The 23,072-nt window shown below is 49.0% G+C and overlaps 1 protein-coding gene across 7 annotated transcripts in view; it reads left to right on the top strand.

The window, feature by feature from the left end:
• ACACA (acetyl-CoA carboxylase alpha) overlaps positions 1 to 21,961 on the top strand; it is a 105,462-nt gene extending 83,501 nt beyond the window's left edge. For all 7 annotated transcript variants that reach the window (XM_032448510.1, XM_032448512.1, XM_032448509.1 and 4 more), the window contains 11 exons: positions 1,566 to 1,709; positions 2,408 to 2,528; positions 4,691 to 4,787; positions 6,647 to 6,743; positions 7,338 to 7,473; positions 11,247 to 11,424; positions 12,431 to 12,543; positions 18,786 to 18,940; positions 19,146 to 19,316; positions 21,056 to 21,192; positions 21,750 to 21,961. In XM_032448510.1, coding sequence (XP_032304401.1) covers positions 1,566 to 1,709; positions 2,408 to 2,528; positions 4,691 to 4,787; positions 6,647 to 6,743; positions 7,338 to 7,473; positions 11,247 to 11,424; positions 12,431 to 12,543; positions 18,786 to 18,940; positions 19,146 to 19,316; positions 21,056 to 21,192; positions 21,750 to 21,876 — 1,476 coding nt within the window. In that variant the 3' untranslated portion in view covers positions 21,877 to 21,961. The remainder of the gene's footprint in view (positions 1 to 1,565; positions 1,710 to 2,407; positions 2,529 to 4,690; positions 4,788 to 6,646; positions 6,744 to 7,337; positions 7,474 to 11,246; positions 11,425 to 12,430; positions 12,544 to 18,785; positions 18,941 to 19,145; positions 19,317 to 21,055; positions 21,193 to 21,749) is intronic.
• Positions 21,962 to 23,072: the final 1,111 nt, after the last annotated feature.

Here is a 23,072-nt window from a genome sequence, read left to right as displayed (position 1 = left end):
TATCACTGTGCACACTGCTGGCCCCTCGCTGCTTCCTGACCTCTGCTCCCAGCTCAGCTGCAGCAGGCGCACACAGGACAGCCACATCACCCCTCTGCACAGCCTTAAATGCAGCCTGAGGCTGCGCTGCCAACGAGCATTGATGGGTAAATGCTGCAGGGGGTTCTGTTCATGCAGCCCCTCGCGGTGCTCTGCCACTTCACAGAGATGTCTGCAGCACTCAGGAGAAGGAGCTGTGTATCTGTCTTCATCTCCAAAAAGGGATTTAGGGCCACGAGCAGGCGGTATATTAGGCTGCTTTCACTGCCTGTCAGCGGTGGTAAACCTGCGCTGTCGGTGCGGTCTCCAGATAAGCAGCAGCAGAGGCCCATTTTGCATGTGCGTACGTTTGCATTAGCTCATAGATGGGGAGTTTAAATCCTCTTTATTTTTATTTTCCTCTGCGGAAAGCATTTAGCTATAGGCTTGTGACTGGCATCCCTAGACCTGTGCTTTCCTTTGGAGTTAGCAAATGGTAGCGTTGTACCTTTGCAGTTAGGCACTGGTGGGCATGGGGCATGATTAACTGGTGTGTGCAGGAAGAACGCTGCTCATCCAGGGCAGCTTACAGCCAAAGCAGAGCTTCTGTTCTCCTGTCCCTTTGACACCTCTGCTCTCTGCCCAAAGGGTTGGATAATGAGGAGTGTAGCACCTCCGTGTCCCAGCAGCACTCCTGGCAGGACACCGGGTGATCTGCCCTTGGAAGCAGTCAGACCCAAGCACCCCATCCTTAGTGCTGCCATGGGCTCGGGCTGCTCCTTCTTGGGGTCCTTCATCCTGAATGGAGCTGTGCCAGTGGGTGACTGGGGGAGGACACGTTGTCTGCCTGCATCTGAGGGGGTTTTAAGATCTAAATGAAGCAGGTACGTAATGCCCTCTGTCTGTTAGAGAGACTCAACCCATAAAAATAACAAACGGCATATATTTGCTAGAATGTCAAAGTTATGAGTTTATTTTGTAATGATGTGCTCCTGCCTTCATGAGGTAAACTGGCCGTGGCAGAGGTGTTATTAGTAATATGGACTCAGTGGAGCAGAAAGCCGAGTGACCGAGAGATCAGTGTATCAGTCAGTGTGAGGGCAAATGGAAAGAGACAGCAGGGGAATGAGAAAAGAGCTGCGGAGCCCGGGCTGAGGCTGGCAATGGAGCCGTGCAAGAGTGTCAGACACAGCGCTCATCTGATCTCCCAACCTCTCAGAGCTGGGGCTTTGTCTTTGCTGTCCCTTCTGCAGCATGTGGCTTTTCTGCCCAGTTGAGGGTTTCGCTGCCCCTGTGTCAGTGCTCAGGAGTTTTGTTCATGTCTTAGAAAGGGCAGGTGGGATGGCTGCCTTGGCTCTCCACAAGGGTATTTCCCTTGGAAATCCATACCTGTGGATCTCAGCTATGCGCAGGAAGCTCTGTTGGGAGTCATCACTCCATCCTTTGGTGCTGAAGTGCCCGTGTCTTGCTGTATGTATCTCGTCATTCTGCTCCCGCTGGCTGCATCCCATCCATCCCCTGATGGTTTCCCTGTTTTTCCTTTCCAGGTGCTGGGACGGGAGGTATACACCTCCAACAACCAGCTGGGAGGGATCCAGATCATGCACAACAATGGGGTGACCCACGGCACCGTGTGCGACGATTTTGAAGGAGTCTACACTATTCTGCTGTGGCTTTCCTACATGCCCAAGGTAATTCTTGGCCCCACGGGAGCATGGCACGTCACTCCCTGTTCTCTTTGTTCACAGGGCTATGGGAGGAGAGCAGTCTAATACTTTATTTATCTTCTATTTGTAGCAAAACATTGTGGTACTGAACTCCACAGTGCAGTTTCTGACCTGCAAAGCTGGGATGAGGGCAGCCCGGCACTGCTGGGTGTCCTTCCACATCACATCCCTGGTGTCCTGTCTTTAGTACTTTCAGTGGCAGGACTTGATGTCAGCAGTGGGTTGTCTTTTCCTGGAAAGGCTCTAAAAGTTCCTCTCTGAGGCAGTAATTTGTAGGAGCTGATGTATGTGTGTTAGCTGCTCTGCAGCCAGGAAGGCAGTAAGAACACACAGGTCACCTTCCTTCAGAGACTGCATGAATGAGTCTGGTGGCCTGATCACCTTTAGAAATTAAATTGCAACCCTTTGCAAATGCTCTCAGTGCCTGAAGTTCAGGAGCAAGTAAAGCACAGTGCATACCAGATGGTGCTGAAGCTGAGGGGTTTTGAGAGTTTTTGGAGCACCCTGGAAGTTGCTTCAGACCCCTCCCAAGGCTCTGAGATCGTATGTTACAGGGTTGTACTTTGTGGTTGACAGAGGACTCCAACCAGGTGCTTTAGATTTGGTGTTTGGTGCAAAGCCACAAAGAATTACTACTTTAAATATTTTTCTTTTTTCCTTAGAGCGTATACAGCCCTGTTCCTATCCTCAAGGTCAAGGATCCTATAGACAGAACCATAGACTTTGTTCCTACCAAGACTCCCTATGATCCTCGCTGGATGCTGGCTGGACGCCCAAATCCAAGTATGTAGATCTTTGGTGGTCAGGACGTGCTGTTTTGTGTCTTGGTTCAAGACACTCAAGGCTCCACATCTGTTAATGCTTTGTCAATGATCCAATTTCAGCATCAAATTATTATTACTCTGGTGCAGTTCAATGCCTGTTGTGCAGTTAGAATTCCAAAAACTAAAGTATGAAGGTATGTTAGCAAATGGAGCAGGAGGCCTTGTGTGCTAACCCTGCGAATCTGGATCTTTTTTCTGTGGTACTTTGGGACTTGAGTGAAGCCAGGTGCATTCTGAAGCCTATTCTGTCTGTCTGTATGTCTATCTATCGATCTATCTATCTGTTCTGTCTGGAGATTCTCTGCATCTGCTTCCAGACTTGAAGCTTTCCATTCTGCCTCTGCCCCCAGCCAGACACCCCGTGAACGTGGGTAGTTAAAAAGGATCAGACTGGTTGGAATGGGAAGAGAAGTCCAAGGTCTTCACCCTAATACATTTCAGAGCTTATGAAATGATCAGTTCTAAGGGATTTAGATGCAATATACAAAGATAGTGTGTAAATTCCAAGTGCTTGGGAACATTTACAACTTATAGTTACTATTGTAGACTTTCTTTTTGTGGTTCAGAGGAAAGTGCAGCTACAAAAGTCTTTACGTTTGAGGAATTGCACGGCATTCCTGCAGGTCTTGGAGATTAAATACATTGGAAACACTGCCAACCAGTGAACCCCCGCGCATGCACTTGGGGCTGTGCGGCCTGTGTACGTACAAGCTGCTAACTGGGTGACCATTACGCCTGCTGTTATTAATGAGTTTGGGGGGCTAAAATGAGATTTGTGATAAACTAAGTTTTCTGTTTTTGGATAATATTTTTTCATCATCTCTCAAGTAATTCATCCAGCTGTCTGAGTGCAGCAAACGCTGCCTTCCAAATCGAGTGACTTCAGATTTTAATTTAGTGGAAGCGTTAAGGAAAGCAGATGATTCCCTGTGATAAGTTAAAGCAGATATCTCCTAGGTGAAAAGTTAAAGCCATTTATTAGAGGAGATATTGCCGTGATATTCTTCAAACTGACGCCCGACACGAGGCCAGAATCTAAACGATCAGCTTTGGGCTCACGATAAAGAGATAATTTTGAAATGGATGGTCACATTTTACAGTGGGGCCACAGAGGCAGGGAATGTAGAACACAGTAATTACAAGTTTGGTCTTGATAAAACACTCTCCATCCTATTTAAGTCAGCAGAGGTTAGCTTGCTTGGATCTCCACTTTTAATTGGTTTTGGACTTGGGTTTGCAGAAGCAAAGGTGCTTGTTCAGATTAAAGCATTCCTCAGAAGCTCCGTGCCAAGGGGTAAAGATGCGGAGAGTTTTTTTGTTGGTTTTTCCTTTTTTGGCAAAAGCTTCACGAAGTCTCAGAGAGGAGCAGACTGCCACAGAATGAGTTTTGTACCCATTTGGTGGGCAGTGCCTTGGCAGCATTGTGCTCTTCAGGGGTTTGATTTCCTCGAGGCACTGGGAAGTGGCTGCCTCCTCTGCGCCAATGAATTGGTCTGATAGTGCATGGTGACTCCTAAAGCATGCTTCAGTTTATGGGATGCATCTGGTATCAGTACGGAGTGAGCAGGCTTTCAATATGCAGCACTTTACTCCAGGTTTTCCCAAGGAACGTGTGAAGCTCACAGATGTGCCATCTCATTTTCAAGTGTTAGGAATTTTTTGGCATTTCTATGCGGGAGATATCAGGCAGAAGCAAGAGAAAACTGCGAGCTGAGTTTTAAAATAGAAATAGGCCTTTTGAAAAACATCTTTAATGACTTTGCTGCCTTTTGACAAATGTTTGTCCTATCTCGAAAAAAAAAAGTTATTTATTTAAAAGCATGCAAAGTCCCTCTGCTATCTGAACCCCATCGTTTAACAATAAATGATGCTTTTGCTGATAAATGACTGTCTTTATGCAGACTAGCAAATGAAATAAGACATGATGGCTGAAGGCAGACAAATGCTCAGCTGTCTAATGTTCCCTTGTATTATAATCTGTTTAGAATAAAATAAATAAATACATCACAAAGCAGCACCGCGTTCTCCGGTTGGCGTTTTTAAGCAAGTTTCTGTCACTCCTTTTGTATTCTGACTTTTTCCTCCCACCTCTGATGTCTCCATTTTTCCCCTTCCTTTTAGGTCAAAAAGGACAATGGCAGAGTGGTTTCTTTGACAATGGCTCATTCCTGGAGATCATGCAGCCCTGGGCACAGACGGTTGTGGTTGGCAGAGCAAGGTAAATGCCGACAGACTTCTCAGGCGTTTGTGGAAATCATGTTTTCATCATGCGTTACTTTTTTTTTTCTTTCTGGAACCTCATTTCAAAGTTGATAGTAAAAATAAGTCATTACTTGAATAGGATACTTGTTTACCACACAAACGGGGCATGCACTGATCATTGCTCCTGTTTTGCTTGGAGGTGACATGCACGAAAGCCAAAAAGAGAGAGATTGTGAAAAATGATGTAAGGCAAAACCTGCTTCTCTGGGTATGTGGTCGCAGTGAGAACTTCCTGCAGCTGTAAGCCAAAGGGAGGGTGCACAGCTTAGTGCTCTGAGGTCACGCTTGACTTGCAAGAGAAGTTTAGCTAAAACTGGAACAAATTACAAGAGACCTGCAACAGAAGAGCTTAACATTGAGAATTGCATGGATTCACTTGCAGCATTTTCTGAAGCAGCACCTGATGATCTCAGGTTTCTTCTATGCTGCAGAGATGTGCAACAAAATGGGACTGAGACTTCCTTAGGACTCTCCTAGAGCAGAACATGATCAGGAGGCTGTCCATTTCCTTAGATCCCACATCAGAATGTGGGCTGCTCCTGCCTGACCGAAGGGCTCTGAGCAGCTCAGCTCAGCCCTGCCGTCCCCCAGTGGCTCCATGTCTGTGACCGCTGCTGGTCCCAGGGGTTCCACTCCACTCAGAACATTGTCTGATCCTTGTACATCATTGAAAGGAACCTACAATACCCTCAGACTCCACTCCTAACTGCAGCATGTAACCTCAGGTTGTCCTGTGACCTTTTGATACACTTCAGTATTTTTATCTGCCATCTGTAACACGCTCAAGTTTTATCTCACGAGTTACTCTAATCTTGTAAAGGCTTTTAGCTTGAGCAGTATTCCAGGGAAAAGAAGCAACCAGTGATTGACAAAGCTGGAAGGTCTCTGTCCTGGCTGGTGCTCGGCCCCTCTTGCAATTCCTTCTGACAAATTCCAAGTTGCTCTGGGTTCTCCCATGCTCACACATATATAACACAAATGAAACTGGCTTCTTTTGAAAGCAGCGGCACTTTGAAAAAACAAATACGAATATATTCTTCTGGGATTGTTACTATAAGTGCTGCCAAAACTCATCTTTTGTATGTATGTTTGGAATATGTGTGCTGTTGGCTGTAAATTGTCTTTTATTATTCTATGGCAACTTGTCCAGGGACACACTATAAAACAAGATGTAGCATCTTCATGTGCTAGCCTGATAAAATTTATATGAAGTATAATGGAAAACAGAAGTTGTTTTGAGCTGTTTTCAAGTTCAATAAATAACTGTAATACTTGGATAAAGATGTTCTTTATTAGGTCACATGGGCCCTAATATAGAAGTTATAAGTTACCGATTTAAGACGGCTTCTGCAATTACGGGTATCTGGGCAGACTCTTAATCATAGTGAATGGGAATGTTCTCAGCCCCCTGGTGCCCATCGGCCGTGCTGTCCCTCCTCGGGTGGCTGCAGGAGCAGCTCTCTGGGATGGAGGCAGCGAGGCAGGCAGCCCCAAACGCAGCCCCAAACCTCTGTGCAGCGCCGCCAGCAAGAGGGACTTGTAGCAGCAGCACAGGAGTGATGAGTTCTATCCTGTTTCATTCTCAGTGAGGCATGTGGCAGTTTTTAGAACTAGGTTTTGCTCTGAGAACCCTAAATTCAGCTCTGAAATTACCCAGCTGCATGCCTAAACTCTTCAAAAAGGCCACAGCGCGGCCTCCTCCTCCTCCATTTGCATGCACTTATTTGTCTCTTCTGAGTATTTTGATGGGAATTGGAAAAATTGTCCAGTTGTGTAACAGTGAAAATACGGATTTTGATGTGTGTCACCTTTCAGGCTGGGAGGAATACCTGTAGGAGTAGTTGCCGTAGAAACCAGAACAGTGGAGCTGAGCATCCCTGCTGATCCCGCAAACCTGGACTCGGAGGCCAAGGTCAGCTGAGTGTGTGTGGTTGTCCTCTATGAACGTCTCTAAGAAAAGAGCATTTGTTGTGGTGGTGGTGGGGGTTTCTTTCAAATACAGTACACAAAGTAGAGCTAGTCCTTGGTGGGATGGTCATGTTGGCTGTTTGCTCCATGTTTCCCAGTAGTTCTGTGGGCTGAGATGTGGGGAGTGGGGCATTGGAAACATCATTTCCCAGTTCCCTGGCTGTGACCGTAGTGTTTCATGCTCTTGCTGCTTTGACATTTTGCTTTTCTCCTGCCTGATTTCACAGCTGTGGCCCCACATCATCTCTTCTGGGTCTTCTCCTTTGCATATCTTTTTCTTTCTCCTTCACTTCGTTACAGCAGTCAAAGCATCAGGCTTCCTATGCCATCTCCCCATGGGAAGAACAGCGACATCGCTCCTTCTGATTCTGGTGACAGAAGGATTGTCCCAGTTTTATTGTTGGCAAGCAGATCCTGTGCATTTTGTGTGCACTGCATTGATGGTTCCACATTGCAATTATTGCTGCAACCGTTTCTGTATTTTTTGTGCTGACTCCATGGGCAGTGGAGGACTGACTGTTCTTTCTCATTCCCACAGATAATCCAGCAGGCTGGTCAGGTGTGGTTCCCCGACTCTGCCTTTAAGACAGCCCAGGCCATCAATGACTTCAACAGGGAGGGGCTGCCTCTGATGGTCTTTGCCAACTGGAGAGGCTTCTCTGGTGGCATGAAAGGTAATGGCCACTTGTGTGCTCTGATGGTGTCCTGTAGGGTGGTGCTGTGGTACCTGTGGTGGTGGCAAAAGGTTTTGTTCCTTTTCTTCCTTCTTGGCTCTTGTCTTTAATGGCCACTGTGGGAATAACACCAAATTTGCCAAGTGAAAATCTGAAATCAGGTTCTTTTCAGTGTAACAACACTATTTTATTTTTATACATACCCTTATTGGAGGGTTACAGGAACTGACCAGACCAGCTGCAGTGAGAACAGGTAATTGGACTGTAACTGTGGGCTGGTTGCTAACAAAATTTACAGCTGCCAACCTGGGCTAATTAAGCAGTAATCTCAGGAAACCCCTTCTGCTTTATATCCTGCCTCAACTTAGAACTGGGGCTGGTTAAGCCAGCAGTACTGGGTAATGGAACGGCACGTTGTACCGAGAGGGAGCACTGTCCTGCTGATGGTTTCTCACCCTGGTAGCACTGTGTGTGTCGGGATGGACTCCCCGTCCCAGGCGGTCCTTTTGGTGGCAGTGCCTGCTCAGTTATAAAACTGCTCAGTTAATGTAGTGGCAGTTAGACTTCTGTACCACATATTGCTGTTTGAAATTCTGCAAAGTGCCAGGAACGTGAGATTGATACTATAAAATTTAAATAAGTGAAGGATTACGGCCTTTTACCTGCATGCAGCGCTTTGCACACAGAAGGAACATTACAGGCCCACTAACAGCAGGAGTTCCCAGTGGGGAGGGCTGCCGTTGTGACAGTGTGAGTGTTCCTCAGAAACTGTGAAGCTTCTGAGCTGGAACCAGAGCCCAGGGTGGAAAAGAAGGTGCTCATTTGTGGGAAGATGCCAGTACTGCACTGTGCATCCCCAGAGACCTGCACTGCAGCTCACGGCAGAGCACGGAGACACTGAGCTGCTGCAGGGTGTGCTGTACCGGCCATGCTCTGCTATGGCCTTTGCTGGGGCCTGGTGGCAGCCCTGCTCCCTGCTGAGGCTCACCGTGCTCCTCGGGGCTGTGTTGGCAGTGTTGGTTTCAGCGCTGCCTGGGGATTATGCAGGGAGGGAAAATAAACAATTATGCCACCCCTCAGTGCACACAAACACACTGCCAGGAGCCGGCTGCACTGTGGGTAAAATGACTCCAAAATTGTGTGTAATGAGTAGGAAAAGATTAGAGACAGCTCTTGCTATGCTGAAAATTGACATTAGCAGAGGGGGGAAAAGGCAAAAAAAAAAAAGCAAGCAGAGGAAAAAAGCCCAACCCCTTTACTCGTCGGCCTAGGAGGTCCGATTCGGGCAGTGAAATAAATAAAGGAAGCACAGAAATGGAGGCGGCTCACAACGCGCCGGCGCTTCCCCAGCGAGCGGTGCCTGGCCGGGAGGCTCCTCGGCATAATGCAAAATTAAATTATAAAAACTGGCTTGAATATTTAGATGGAGGAGCCATTTGGAAGTGGTTTATTTAGGCGAACCGGCAGTGACCCACGACGGGGAGACATCAAGCATGAAATTTACTGGAAATTAGCACCGGGGTCTTGGACTCGGCATGAATAGTTTGATAGCATGCAAATCCCCGCGACATCAACGGCAGCGCTGCTTGTGCTACAGGGTCACTCGCGGTTGGGTTTTCATGTTTCACTTATTATTTTTCCCTGGGACAGGTTATAAATAACAATAAAAAAAAATCTAAGCGGAAGGAAAGGGCTGTTTTAAATCTCTGATTACCTGGTGCTGAACGGCGGTGCTGCTCTATATAATGGGTTTACGAGGTTCATTATGTGTCTGCGGCCAACATGCACCCGGTGTTTACCTTCGGGTCCTATCTGCTAATCCAGCCAAGCTGATGAGATCCGTTCCAGCTTCGGAGGTTCGGGGCACGCTGCCCATCATGCACAAAGCTGCCTGCACCGATCCAGCACTGCATCCCAGTGCTGCTGTTTGCACACGCAGGGAAAGGTCGGTGCGCAGCAGGCGCCGGTGCACGCTGCAGGCACAGCGTGGGGAGGTGTGCTGTGAGCACTCTGTCCTGCTGAATAACAAGCACTGCTCTTCCTGGGGGACTCCTGCAGCATCGCTGCTTTGCTCGGCTTTAAATGAGAACAGGGCTGAGTTTTGGCCCAGAAATTTCATGTTTAATTCTAGTTTCGCTAATCCTAACATAAGCAGGTAGTTTATAGCCTGTCTGAAGGCAGGAAGGGGCATGTGGGAAGGCAGAAATTGGCCTTGGTGGAAGTTTTTAGTGTGCAAGAGAAACCTGGAGTGTAAATCTTTATACCAAATCTGAGGCACAACGTGCTGGGATCTGGCAGTGGAGCTCTGCAGTGCAGGGTCCCCAGGGGAGCAGATGTGAACGTGGGGAGCTGTGTCTGCCTCTGCTGCACCCCACATCCCTCTGCAAAAGGGATGCCTCTCTTCCAGGACTTAACCTGAGTAAAATACAAACCCTTGGCAGGAGTGACAAATGGATTGCTAATTACACAATTATTTTATTATGTAGCTCTAGTAAAAAATGTCTAGTAAAGAATTAATTCAGTTAAAATAATTTGAATCGAGCAATTATTTTCTTAACACTAGAATTAGCTGAAAGTACTTCAAGTGGTTTATTACTAGTGCTACATAATAAAATAATTGTGTAATTAGTAATAAATTTGTCACCCTTTTTGAGGTCTTTTTCTTTGCTCAGGACAAATGGAAAGGTTGGAGCTCTGGTTGGTTCCAGGCCCCGCTGCTCTGCCAGAATTCACAGTCAGTCACAACTAGTGGAAATAGATCGTACTCCTCCTTAATGGCATTTGGCATCTCTTAAATGTTAGAAAATCCCTTTTCTTGGGTGTTTGGATAGTGACCTTGCAAATGAACTGGACAGAGCACATCAGAGCCTGTGGTACCGATAGACACATCTGTGTGTGATCTCTTACTGTGTGAGTATTTCTCAAAGAGCTGGGACTTAACTGTGTCTGTGCTGATGCTCCCCATTAAGTTGGGGGCTGTGATGTGCAGACCTGGGCTGGGGTCTGTCCTTCCCAGCAGTGGTTTGCTCGAGGGATGTAAGGATTTCAGGTGAACGCCGGCATCGGTCTATGACTGTGACTGCAGGTGTGGATGGAGTGTGGGGTGATGCAGGAAGGAATAATGGGAAGTGAATTGGGATGGGGAAGGAGGGGAAACTTGGCTGAATGCTGTGGAAATGGCTCTAAAGTACAAGAGCTGGTGGTTTGGGATTTCTCAATCGAGGCTTTAAGGAAGGAAGCACAGGATGGGGTCCCGTGTGGACAGAGATGGACCAGGTAATCCTGATAAGTGTTTCTCATTTCTTATATATCTGATTTGATGCTTCCAAATATAATTATGTGTAACAAAATATATGTATTCGAGGCTGCCTGTTTCCATTACAAACTACATCCATTACAAACAGTATCATCTCATATAAATTCTCATTGCCTTCATTCTTTTCTCTTTTATGTAAATCACCTTTGGGGCAGATACTTCCCGTGCTTTGTCTGTACCCAGTGGAGTTCTTCAGAATTTTAGCAAAATGCTTTGGATAGATTTTAGAGCCAGAAGAGGGGAGCAGAGATATTTCATGTCTGAACCCTCAGCACTCACTGGTTTTTATAAGGACATATAAGGATCTATAGGCGTGCACCTCCCTCCTGGGCACCCTGCCCTTGGCAAGGAACACCTGCTGGAGCTGTAGCATGGTAGGGGGTGTCCAGAACTGGGTGCTTGCATTCCTCTCTCCAGTTTGACCCACTGTGCCTGACGCTGTGTCCCTTTCCTGCAGACATGTACGACCAGGTGCTGAAGTTTGGTGCCTACATCGTGGATGGCCTGAGGGAGTACCGGCAGCCTGTGCTCATCTACATCCCACCACAGGCAGAGCTCAGGGGTGGATCCTGGGCTGTCATTGACCCCACCATCAACCCCCGGCACATGGAGATGTATGCGGACCGTGAGAGCAGGTAGGGCTGCTCGGAGCCTCCATGGCCAGGTAGGGCCAAGGCTGAGCATGGAGCTGTCACACTTGGTATTGTCTTCTCCATTGGGAGCATGGGATCATAGAACTGTTTGAGTTGGAAGGGACCATTAAAGGCACCCTGCAGTGCACAGGGACCCCCACAACCCCGGTGTGGTGCTCAGAGCCCCATCCCCTCATCTGCAGGGATCCCCCTGGATCTGCAGGGATGGAACACTGCCACCTCTCTGGGTCACTGCGCTCATTTTGTGAACTACAACTTGCATTGGTGAAGTCCTAGTTACAGCATGTAGAACAACAGGCAGGCTCTTGGGAGCACACTTTTAAATGAGAATCTCTAAAATACAATGATACTCCATCACTCAGAGGAGTAAACCAGCCCTCCCTGGACTGTCTGCAGGATGGGGGTGAGCCAGGAGGACAGGCACACAGTTAGTGGGGGATGGTACCTGCAGCCATCAGGAGCAGCAGGCAGGTTCTGGGCACACAGCCTGCATGTTGGCAGTGCTGAGCTGGGCTCTGCTGCCCTCAGCTCCTGTAGCCAAAAAGATAATTCTGGGAGCACTGCCGTCCTGTCCCTACACACTGCAGTGCATTTGTGATAATTCCCATCACCAGTGCTGCTCCACCACCTCAGCACTGACCTTCTTTTGCTCCTCTAATGAATGTGCTTGGTTAATTGATGTGTCACAAGGCTTTACCTTTTGGAGAAACTTTCATGTCACAGCTGACAGAGGCTGCCAGGAGCAGTGCTGGTGCCAGGCTGCGCTCTGTGCTGCTGGATGGGCACCTCCTGTGCAGCCTCATGTGCAGTGGCATTGGGTAAACCACAGCTGAGATTAGTTCTCTCTTGTTCTCCCTCTGTCTCCCTCCTCCCTTCTCTGCTTCTTTCTACATACTTTCCAAACAACATCAAACCATCCTGTTTTGTGTTTCCCCTTGTCTGATGGCCTGAACCTGCCTTTCTTTTCTCTTTTCCCATCACTGATCAGAGGAGGAATCCTGGAGCCAGAGGGGACGGTGGAAATCAAGTTCCGCAGGAAGGACCTGGTGAAGACAATGAGGCGAGTGGACCCCGTCTACATGCGGCTGGCGGAGCGGCTGGGTACGTGTGGTGGGCAGCGGAGCGTTCTGCTGCTGGCTAATGAGGGTGGGCACGGACCTTAAAAAGGGGCACTCAGGCATTTTATCAAATTCATGCTAATTTTTATTTACTGTCACCTAACTTGGGAAGAAAACCAGATGAGACAGGCTGCATGTATGGGTGTGTGAGAGGGGATCGGTGTGCACGTAGGGGGTGCTAGATAGAGGGCGTCTTTGTGAGCTGAATGTTTTAATTGATGGGTCTTTGCAGCAGACACTGGCTGCAGATGCTTGGCTCCAGTTTCCATCTCAGCAATTTTTGGCCAAACCCTCAGCTGGCATCATTTGGCGTAATTAAGAATTTGGCCATAGACTCTTTGGCTGTAGGACTGTCTCCGTGTGCCCGAGGCAGTTTGAGGTAACAGTGTCTGCTTTTCAGTTTTAAGAAAGCAAAAATAGACTCCTCACCTCCTTGGTAAAGGGGGTGCTTTGCAGTGCTCAGCAGCCATCGTGTCACTGTGTTGTTATTCCAGTCCCTGCCATTCCAAGCAATCCCAACACCTGGTATATGCCCAACAGCCCAAAATAGACCATTCAGCAAAATACACTTAATATCAGATGTGTACTCTCTCAGGAGAATAGACTCCTTAAAGAGTTCTTTACTGGCTCTTACTATAAGAGTATAATCTTACAGAGCCTCATTTTACCTCCAAAATTGAGCACATTTTAGTGGAGGAAGCAGGTTTCGTGGCCATGGTGTGAATTTCTAAAGCCTTCTGGGATCCTTCAGGAGGAGAAGCGTTCTGCAAATGACTGATAAATCGTCTCTGTTGCTGCAGTTACATTTTATTATTTGGCTTCTTTTAATTTATGGTAGTGCAACGATTTTTATACAAAACAAGTGTTCTGATACACCTTGGGAGGAGAATGGTAATTGTAAAGGGTGCTGGGAATGAGCACACTTGCTGAAAGTCAGCTTCTTGCTGATGTCTCTGATAGCATCAAAGACTTTTCTCTCTGATAGTGGTTTAAAAGTCTCTGTTTCCCCCTGTGGGTGTGCAGCAGGTGGGCAGTGTCCAGGCCTGGTGTGGGGCAGCGATTTGTCTGAGCTGGTCTGACTCCTGTGCATTCCTGCAGTGGGGAAAGGGGACACACAGCTGTCCCGTGGCTGTGCTGTTCTGTCTGTGTCTGCTGGAGTGGACAACCATCCCATTGTTTGTAGCTGCAGCAAAACCCATTTTGGCCCTATATGTTAGACTGACAGTGTTGGATATGATGCAGACAGACTGTGCCGAGTTGTGGGCACCCAGCAGGGGGTCCTGGTGGCTGTGGTGACCCTCACTTGGGGTGAGGGACTGCAGCTCATTCCCAGCTCCACTCCTGGTGCTGCATTCCTGGTCCCCAGCAGCCCACACAGCATTGCTGCCACAGGGGGTTGGATGTGATGGAGGAAGTGGGGAGCAGAGCTCATGGTGTGCTGGGAGCAGCCACAGTGTGCCACCCAGAGCCACGGCGAGGGGACAGGGATGGGAGCAGGTCTCTGCTGGGGGCTTTATGCCTGGCCAGAATGGGGGGGAGGCAGGAGCCGTGTGGGCATTTTCTGCCGCCTCTTCCTGTACAGGGCAATTACTCCCAGCAAACTCCATACACTTTAATTAAAATGACTGCAGCACAAGAGCAAGTCACTTACAACTGTACATAGGGAGAGCTCTAAAAGCTTCAGTCACTGATAAGCATCTCACTTAGATGGCTGTAATTGCTGCCAGCGTTGACGATCATTGCTGTTGTTTTGCTGCTAATTCCGTCCCATAGCAGGAAAGCTCAGATTGCAGGACACACTGAATTGCATAATTTTTTTTTTTATTATTTTTTTTTTTTTGCTGGTTTTCTTTCTGGCCAATTTAAAATTTGTCAAAGTCGGTCTTCTTCTGGATCACTGCCCTTTGATATTTCGCGCACTCCATTTGCCACAAACAAGCCGCAGGGCCGCAGTTCATGCTGACTCCAGCAGAAGCAGAGAAAGCTCCATTTATCTTACACTGCCTGCTGAATTCTTACTCATTAGCTGGGGGTTCACTGCCTCTCTTTAACCCCTGAGTGGCTGTCATCCCTCCCCGAGCTGCCTGCAGCAGGAGGTGCTTGGAGTGGGGAGTGGGGATGGACGCTCCCCTTGGAGGCATCTCCCTCCGCCGCGCTCCGGCTGCAGTGGGGGAGTGTGAGAGCAGCGGAGGCCGGCAGATATCGAATCATTTGACATAAATCTGTTCATTATCAATTCCCTGGCACTAGTCCTGAGATGTTTATTAGCCCCGCGTTGTATTGCGGTGTCACTCAGAGCTCTGCTCTTCCCAAACAGAGCGGAGGGGAGGAGGGAGGGCGGTCCCGTCCTGCCCGGATCGTTCCCCTGGGTGCGCTGAGTCGGACCGTGGCCGCAGCTCAGAGCATCACAGGGCTGCAATTCCTTTTATTTATTTGTTACAGCAGAACAGGTAGGAGTGGAATAAATACTAACTTTGCCGTGCAGATCCCAGGCATGCAATGCTTCAGTTGCATGGCGTAATGGAAACAAAAAGATGGGTGGAATGTGAAGGAATGGCAGAAGGTCTCCAGTTAGTGGGACTCAGTGTTACGTTATCAGCTATTCAGCATGGCAGAGGGGCAGTGCCTGAGATTCTCCTTACAGAAGTGGTGGGCTGTGTGCCCGTGTGAAGCTGTGTGCCCTGGATGCAGTTGTGCACTGTGGGAGGAGCGCTCTGTCTGCATTGGGAAGCAGAGGCAGCTCACACAGCCACCAGCCTGCAGTGCGGATGCTGTGCCATGGCCGGGCCCTCTCCCAGCTCCGGCTCAGGAAGGTGGATTGTGGCTCAGAGGTCCGGTAATTATTTTCTGGGGGTGGGTTGTTGCTCTGTGCTGTAATTAATCAAAATGCTGGTTGTTTTCTTGAGCAGTGACTAAGAAAAATGGGGTTGTAGTGGTGCCGTCTCTCAGGAAGTCTGGGACAAACGCAGTCAGTGCAGCTGTAACTTTTTGCCTTTGCTTCTATCTGCAAGTGCTGCTGCATTTAAGTGTTACTGTGCAGTCAGGAGCCCAGATGAGCAAGTGCTGATTGCTGCTACCTCTTCCAGCTGCATCCTGGGCCCCTCCCTGCAGGGCCGTAATGGATTCCCCCCAATACACTTCCAGGAGTCCCACATCCACGTGCTGTGTTGCTAACACAGAGCTCTGGGAGCAGGGTGGGACAGGACCAGGGCAGAGCACCGCGTGGTGCAGCTGCACAAAGCTATTTCAAGCCCATGTCATGAGCACGTGTGACCTTGACTGCTATTGCATATTGCACCTTTGTAACATAAATCCTACTGCATATTTAGTGAAGCAATTACAAGCAGTCTCATTTAAAGGAACAAGCGATGGCCCAAAGCCACCCACTGTGGGACGTGAGCTCACAGTGACCTTCCTGTCCCTGGCGGCTGCGCTGGGCTTCGTTGGGCAGCAGATGGGGAAAGGCAGAGGAAAAGAAGGTGAGATTTGTGGGGTGGTTGTGAGCGGGGTTAAAATAGACACGTCCTGATGTCACTGAGTGGCTCTACCTGGGAAGCAGCAGATCCCCAGGTGGGCCTGCGGGTGTGCAGCTGTGGCTGTGCCGAGACCTTGGGAGTGTTGGGAAGGGATGAGGGGATGGCCAAGGAAATGCTCTGCCACGCTGAGGCTGTGCAGAGGGCGAGGGAGAAAATCCCACGTTTTAACAGCTTAGAAACCATAAACCATCAAATTGATTCAGAAGCTGGCCGGCTTCCTGCAATCAGAGGGAACTTACAATAACATTTCTTGAAGTCATTTTGTCTAACCTGTTAAACTGGTCATATTTAAGAAAAGCGCTTGGCTACTAAATGTTATGGGAGGCTGTGATTCATTGGGCCTGTGGAGCCGCTCCCCAACGGCAGGAGCTTTATTGGAGGCGGGGGGCTGCTCCTGCAGAGGGGTGTTGTTTAATGGGGCACAAATCACAATAGTTTAGGTGTTGCTTTCTCTGCTGCGATGCCTCCCCTTAACTTTTGGAGAGCAGCATAAATTGATATTCAGCGTTGGAGAGCTGCGCCAGCGGATTTACTGCACACAGCTCCCATCTGTCTGCATGCGGGTCGGTGGCTGTGGGGGTGCCCTTCCCCATTGGGTCCTGACCCTCTCCCCTCAGAGTTTGAGCTTTTGCATCTCCTAACATGAACACAGGGCAATTTCTCAGCCTGCCCAAGGCAGTTCTGCAGTTGATCAAAGAAAGAGAGAAAACATGGTGGGATGAAGAGCTGGGAACTACGTGGTGCTGTGGTTGGGCTCTGCTGCAGAGGCACTTCAAGGCACCTCCAGCACCACCTGAGTGTGCCCCACATTGCTGCTGAGCAGGGAGGTCCTCCTTCCTTGACATCCCCGCTGCATGCCCTGCCACAGCACTGCTCCTTTGTTTCGCATTGATCAGCAGCTGATCCATACCTCCAGGTCTATAATGTTCCTATGATTTAAACGGTAACGCTTTCATTAACTGTCTGGTACCTTCAGAGCAAAGGAATCCCATATTTTAAACCTGCTCTCCCTGCCAGGTGAGATTTGTGGAAGGAGACTTTTCCCGAGAAATAAATAAATAAGGCCTGAGTGCTCTGAAAAGCCCCGAGGCCTCGAGATCTGCTTGGAAAGAAAGAAAACCATTCCAAGATATTTAATTGTACGGGGGGCTTACAGGATTGATCGAGAGCTTAGCTTTTTACAATAGTCCAGTGAATAAGAAATGCTCCTGACAAACGATCGATGATGGGATAATCACTCTTTATCCCCCCTCCTCATTGTTACCTTCTTTCTTTCAGGAGAACAGGGTTCAGAAGTCAAAAATCTTTATAGACGCCGCTTTTAAATTAAGCAGAAAATAGACATTGACATATTTGTTAATCTCACCTAAATCATTACCGGGCTCGGCTGCTCGGGGTGCACGGCGTGCATGGAGGCTGGGATCCAGCAGCAGCGTGGGCTCAAAGTGCACGTGTTGCCATTTGGAACAGGGCTGGAGGAACGGACGAGTTGAACGTGGATAAATACGTCTCATTCTTTATCCTGAAGGTTATGAGAGTCGCTGCTCTTAATTAAAAGCTTCTTACTAGTGCTGGAAAGGTTAGGCAGCATTTGTATTGGTAGGCACTCAGATGTGTGACTTGGGTAGGGAGCTTTGCTGGAGGGGCCGGGCAGCACGTGGCTGTGTGTTCCCAGGTGGAAGGGAAGCTCTGCGGGGACACGGCCATGCAGTGCTGAGGGGTGGGAGGTGTTGTGTTGAAAAGCTCAGTGGTTAATGTCATCAGTATTCCTGCCCTAATGATAAAAATTGAAACCCAGAACACTCAGTGGTGTTGGCACAGCACATGGTGCAGTTGGGATGCTCGGCTGACGGTGCTGGGGATGGATGGAGCTTCTGGCCCACTTCTCCCACTGACTGCTCTCACTTCTTTGTTTTGTGGCTCAGCTGCCCTCTGTGCAGCATCGCTCTCACAGCCCCATGCAGTTGGGTGGTGAGACCAATATGTAATTTGGCTCAGACTGCAATCTTTGCTTCAGTTGAACTGAGGTTGGCTCTAAGGACGCTGCCTCTGCACACAGACCTCATGCACAAGTGTTGGTGGCAGAGTTCTTGGCTTAGTCTGGTTCGTGCCCCTCGTGGGGTGAAATTAAGGCATTTTCCTTTTAATTCATGTTAATTGGAGTTTGGTCTTTTACAAATTCGTGAAAAATTATGAACGTCAGAGGACCGTGTCGTCTTAGAGTAGTTTTCCTTCCTTTCTGTCACTCTGTGGCTGGGAATGATGTGCTGGCTGCTGGTAAGTGGATGGTGTGAGGTGTCACTGCCTGCAGGAAAGCACGCAGCGGTGCTCAGTGGTCTCACACTGCCCAGGTTTTGGGCTGAAGTGAATGCTGTGCTGGAACATCATTCTTGTCAGGAGCAAGTCCAGTAAATCTGTCACTCAGCTGATGGCTCAACTCATTTGGCATTTAAATGGAACAGAGTTTCCATGGTGAAACCAGCCTTGGACCTCTTGCCTGAATATTGTTGGCAGGAAATCCAGGCTGGAGCACTTTGGTTTGATTGGGGAGCACTTGGCATGGCCTGGAGCTGATGGGCTGGCATTTCTCCTGGCCAAAGGCATCCCATGTACAGGAACAGGAGAAACCTCTGCTCCCTCTGCCTTGTCTTGTCAGAGGTTGCTGACCTGTGGCTGTGCCTGGTTGCAGGTACCCCTGAGCTGAGCGCTGCCGACCGAAAAGACCTGGAGAGCAAACTGAAGGAGCGGGAGGAGTTCCTGATTCCCATTTACCACCAGGTGGCCATGCAGTTTGCTGACCTGCACGACACACCGGGCCGCATGCAGGAGAAGGGTGCCATCACGGTGAGTGCACGGGGTTTGGCTCAGGGCAGTAACTCTGTTAGCAGGGTGGGGTGGCTGAGCAGGGACAGCTCTGTATTTCTTGTGTGAGTAGCACAACTGAGCGTATGAGTGAAAGCCTTCTGTTTCCATGGGGAGCAATGCTTAAGCACTTCTCCGTGGAAATGCTGCCTCACTCATTTCTCCTTTTGATCTCTGTCCTGGGCAGGACATTCTGGACTGGAAAACATCCCGTACCTTCTTCTACTGGAGGCTGAGACGTCTTCTTCTGGAAGATGTGGTCAAAAAGAAGATCCATGATGCCAACCCTGAGCTGACCGACGGGCAGATCCAGGCCATGCTGAGACGCTGGTTTGTGGAAGTGGAAGGGACAGTAAAGGTAAGTGGAAACAACCTCATACCAAAGCTGTGGTCTTCCCTGGGTGTGTGAGTTCAGTGAAGTTCTCCCAGGTGGAACTTCATCTTTGGTTCTCAATTGTAATGTCCAAAACTATTTTGGGTGGTGGAAGAGAACTTCTGGGAACGTTCCAGATTGTGAGTTATTTCATGGGAATGCTACATTTCAGGCCAGGAAAGCACCCCCACTCAGTTTCAATAGGTTTCTCCCCAAGCATGTAACTACATAGCGCTACCATTATGAAAATGGGAGCATAAGGTGGGCAGCTCTGCTGGCAGAAGGAGGAAGGGCAGCCATGGGATGAAGGCAGCGTCCAGATGCTGCTGTCTGGCACAGCTGGCAGCGGACATCCTGCTCTCTGCCACCATCCCTTGGCCCCTCAGGGCACAACTCACTGCCAGGTTCAGCTGCCAGGGAGGGGGGGGGGGGGGGGGAGGTCACCTCAGCAGCATCCGCATCTGATGGCTGTGCTGAGGATTTCTTTAATTGTGCTTGAACTCTGAAGCTGACAATCTCTAAAGAGCAATCTCCAGCGCAGCTCTTAGGTTGTTTTTTGTCACAATCCTCCCATCTGAGTTCTTTATTTTATTTTATTTTATTTTTAAAGTCACAAACACTCAGGGGTTCCAGAAAGCAGGGGGGATATGAATGTGCTCTCTGGAGGGCAGCAGGCTTTCCAAGGTAGTGTCTGAGCGTCTTTAAAAGCGGGCATCTCGTTAGCTAATACATTACACCAATCAAGGAGAGTTATCTTAAGCCACAATTAATCTGCTCCCTGGCATATGTTGATAGGAAAGCATCATGCTGTTTCTTAATTAAAAGCAAACGGATTAAAAATGATTAATAAGAGTATTAAATATTCTCCTAAAGTAACAGCTTTGGGATTCTTGGGTAAATCTAGCTTTATGCAGGTCTGCAACCGTAAGGCGGCTGCTTGGGCTTTTCTTCCCTTCCCTGAAATCTTCCCAAGCGCCCTGCTTTGTATGCAGGGAGCGTCGCTGCCATGTCTGGGGGCAGCAGCAAGGAGCAAAAACTAACGAGTTTAAAATAATAATAAGAAAAAAAAAGCAACAATGAAATAAGCAGAATCTTTGGGTTGAAATGACATCACGAGGTTCAGAGAAGCTGCACACGTGATTTTGAAGGATAAAACCAAAACCAACGTGGTGGTTTGTGCGCTGCTGGGGTCCCCCTGTGCCCTGAGCCACCCCCTGACTGCAGAGCTCATTGTCATTCTGCCTTTGACTTTGTTAGTGATAACAGGGAAGGATAGTGCACCTTTAAATGACGAGCTTTGTGTTTAATTACCCAAATAAAATGACATAAATATGAATGAGTGCTAATGGTGGTACTTGCTTTTCCGGAAACCATTAACAAAACGATTCTTAAATGATTTGTAAAGAAAATGAGAGAAGAGAGGAGCGAGAAGGCTATTAGGCACCTAACACACTCCTGAATTATTATGTAGTCAACTACCTCGCAAATACCAGGTGAAATGATCTTGCAGAAGAAAATGGGGTTCTGTTGCCAGGTCTCCCTCCTGGAGGGCTGTGCAGCTGTGCTGGGCCTGGGATGCCACACAGGAGCTGCCCAGAGGTCAGCATCCGAGCCCCAGATTTCTTGAGTTGAATTAAATTTCCAGAGTGGTACGAGGGGAGCGGGTGCAAGCAGTGATGGGGCTGAATGAGGGGACAGTGGGTGACAGTGTGCTCTGTTGGCAGGCGTACCTGTGGGACAGCAATAAGGACCTGGTGGAGTGGCTGGAGAAGCAGCTGATGGAGGAGGAAGGAGTTCGCTCGGTTGTGGAGGAGAACATCAAGTACATCTCCAGGGACTATATCCTGAAGCAGATCCGCAGGTGAGCAGCTCCAGCCAGAACACCCGTATGGGGTCCACCCAGTGAGTTTTTTCCAGCCTTTGCAGGTGCTCAGTGCCATAAAATCACATTGAAACCCTTTTGATTCTAGCTTAGAACTGTAGCAAACACAGCCCTCCAGCACTAAGACACAGGTAAAGCAGATCTGTCCCTCCTGCCTTGTGAGCATTACCATCACATTTGTGCAGACGCTCATCCTTGCAGCTCCACGAGCAGAGCACTGCTTAGATTTGAAGAGATCCAACATAGATAACTAACTTGTGTGCGTATTAGAGTGCAGGTCTCTTAGCTTTGCCTAGGGGAGGGCGCTGACACACAGAGCAACGTCACCCACTTCAGCACGGCATCTCCAGGCATTTCTGCCCATTCCTCTGCCTGTGCTGCAGTGACTGGGGCTCTGTGATGCCCAGCAGGGAGCTGTGCCCATGCCCTGCCAGCAGCTCCCAGGAGTAGCTGAGGAGCCCATCTGTCAGCGATCCCTGACAGAGCTGTCAGATGAGGGCTGGGGCTGCCAGCACTGAACTCTCTCCTCTTTGCAGCCTGGTCCAGGCCAACCCGGAGGTTGCCATGGATTCGATCGTGCACATGACCCAGCATATATCACCCACCCAGCGAGCGGAGATCGTGCGGATCCTCTCCACAATGGACTCGCCTTCTTCAACGTAAGAGCATCGATTTCCTGCACTGCCCCCTGCTCGGTACAGTGGAAGGGAAAAAAAAAAGAAAAAAAAAAAAACCAACAAAAAAAAAAGCAAAGCTGAGAATTGCCCTTTGTGTGCTGTACCGAGACGGGGAGGCTCAGGGAAAGGCTGCAAAAGTGACATTTTTAGTTTCTCGAATCAGACTGACCGGAGGAAGTGTTTCCTTTGGCCAGAGACACCAGGAAGATGCACAAACACAAGCGCCTGCAGGATTCAGTTACAGCTGTCTTAACTGTACCGTATTTATTTAACAAAGTGGGACTGGACCAACGCAGCTCAGCCACCACCAAAAGCACCACGGCCGGGCAATGATGGGTACAGCTGTACTGTACCATGAGCTCTGGGCATAGCAAAGTGGTGGGGCTCCCACGCTGCACCCCGTGCCCCCCGTCTGCTCCTCACACACAGCCTGGAGTGCTGGTGACTGCCAGCTTTACCTGCAGGAGTGTTTGCTGTGGGCTCAGGATGCGCTCTGCCTTTGGGAGTGGTGGGAGCTCCTCGGTCCATGTGGTCAGAGAAAACTCTCCTGTGTGCTGTGGCTGAGCAGTGGCACTGCTGGCAGCACTCTTGTCTCTGTCAACCCCTGTGGGCCTCGTTTCAAACATCTGTGTTACAACAGAACGTGGAGCGGGGCAGGCAGTGCTGCCACACTGCCAGGAGGGCTCCAGAATGGGGATGGGGGGGGTTGGAGCCCTGTGTGCTCTGCCTGTGTGCCCAGCTCCATCAGAAGGGCACAGTCATGGTGTGGAAAAACCCTTCTAGGAGGAGATAAAGGATGAGTAAAAATGTGGCTGTTTGGCCATTTCTGCTTCTCCTCCCCTACTTACTGTGAGGAGCAACAGCCGTGGGGCAGCCCCACTGTTGCATATACTTTAAAGTGCTAATTAATTCTTTCCATGTGGATAGGTGACTTGAAGCAGAAAGCAGCTACAACCTGCCAAGGCAAGAGAGGGATGAGTCAAATACACGGATGGGGTTAGAACTGCAATGGGTAAAGTTGGTTCAGTGCACCTGAGCTTTTCTTCTGCACCAGCCTCTGCCCCAGAGCTGCTGGAGAGCACAAGAACTGCCTTGTTCACATAAGACAGAATTAAACAGAAAGAAGGGGTGGGAGGGTGGGAATTTGGTAATCAATCACATTGTTTAACACCCAGTGGCAGC

This window comes from Coturnix japonica, chromosome 19 (assembly GCF_001577835.2).
Source record: "Coturnix japonica isolate 7356 chromosome 19, Coturnix japonica 2.1, whole genome shotgun sequence".
Lineage (NCBI taxonomy): Eukaryota > Metazoa > Chordata > Aves > Galliformes > Phasianidae > Coturnix > Coturnix japonica.
The sequence above is the reverse complement of the archived record's forward strand: the minus strand, read 5'-3'. Positions and strand labels throughout refer to the sequence as shown.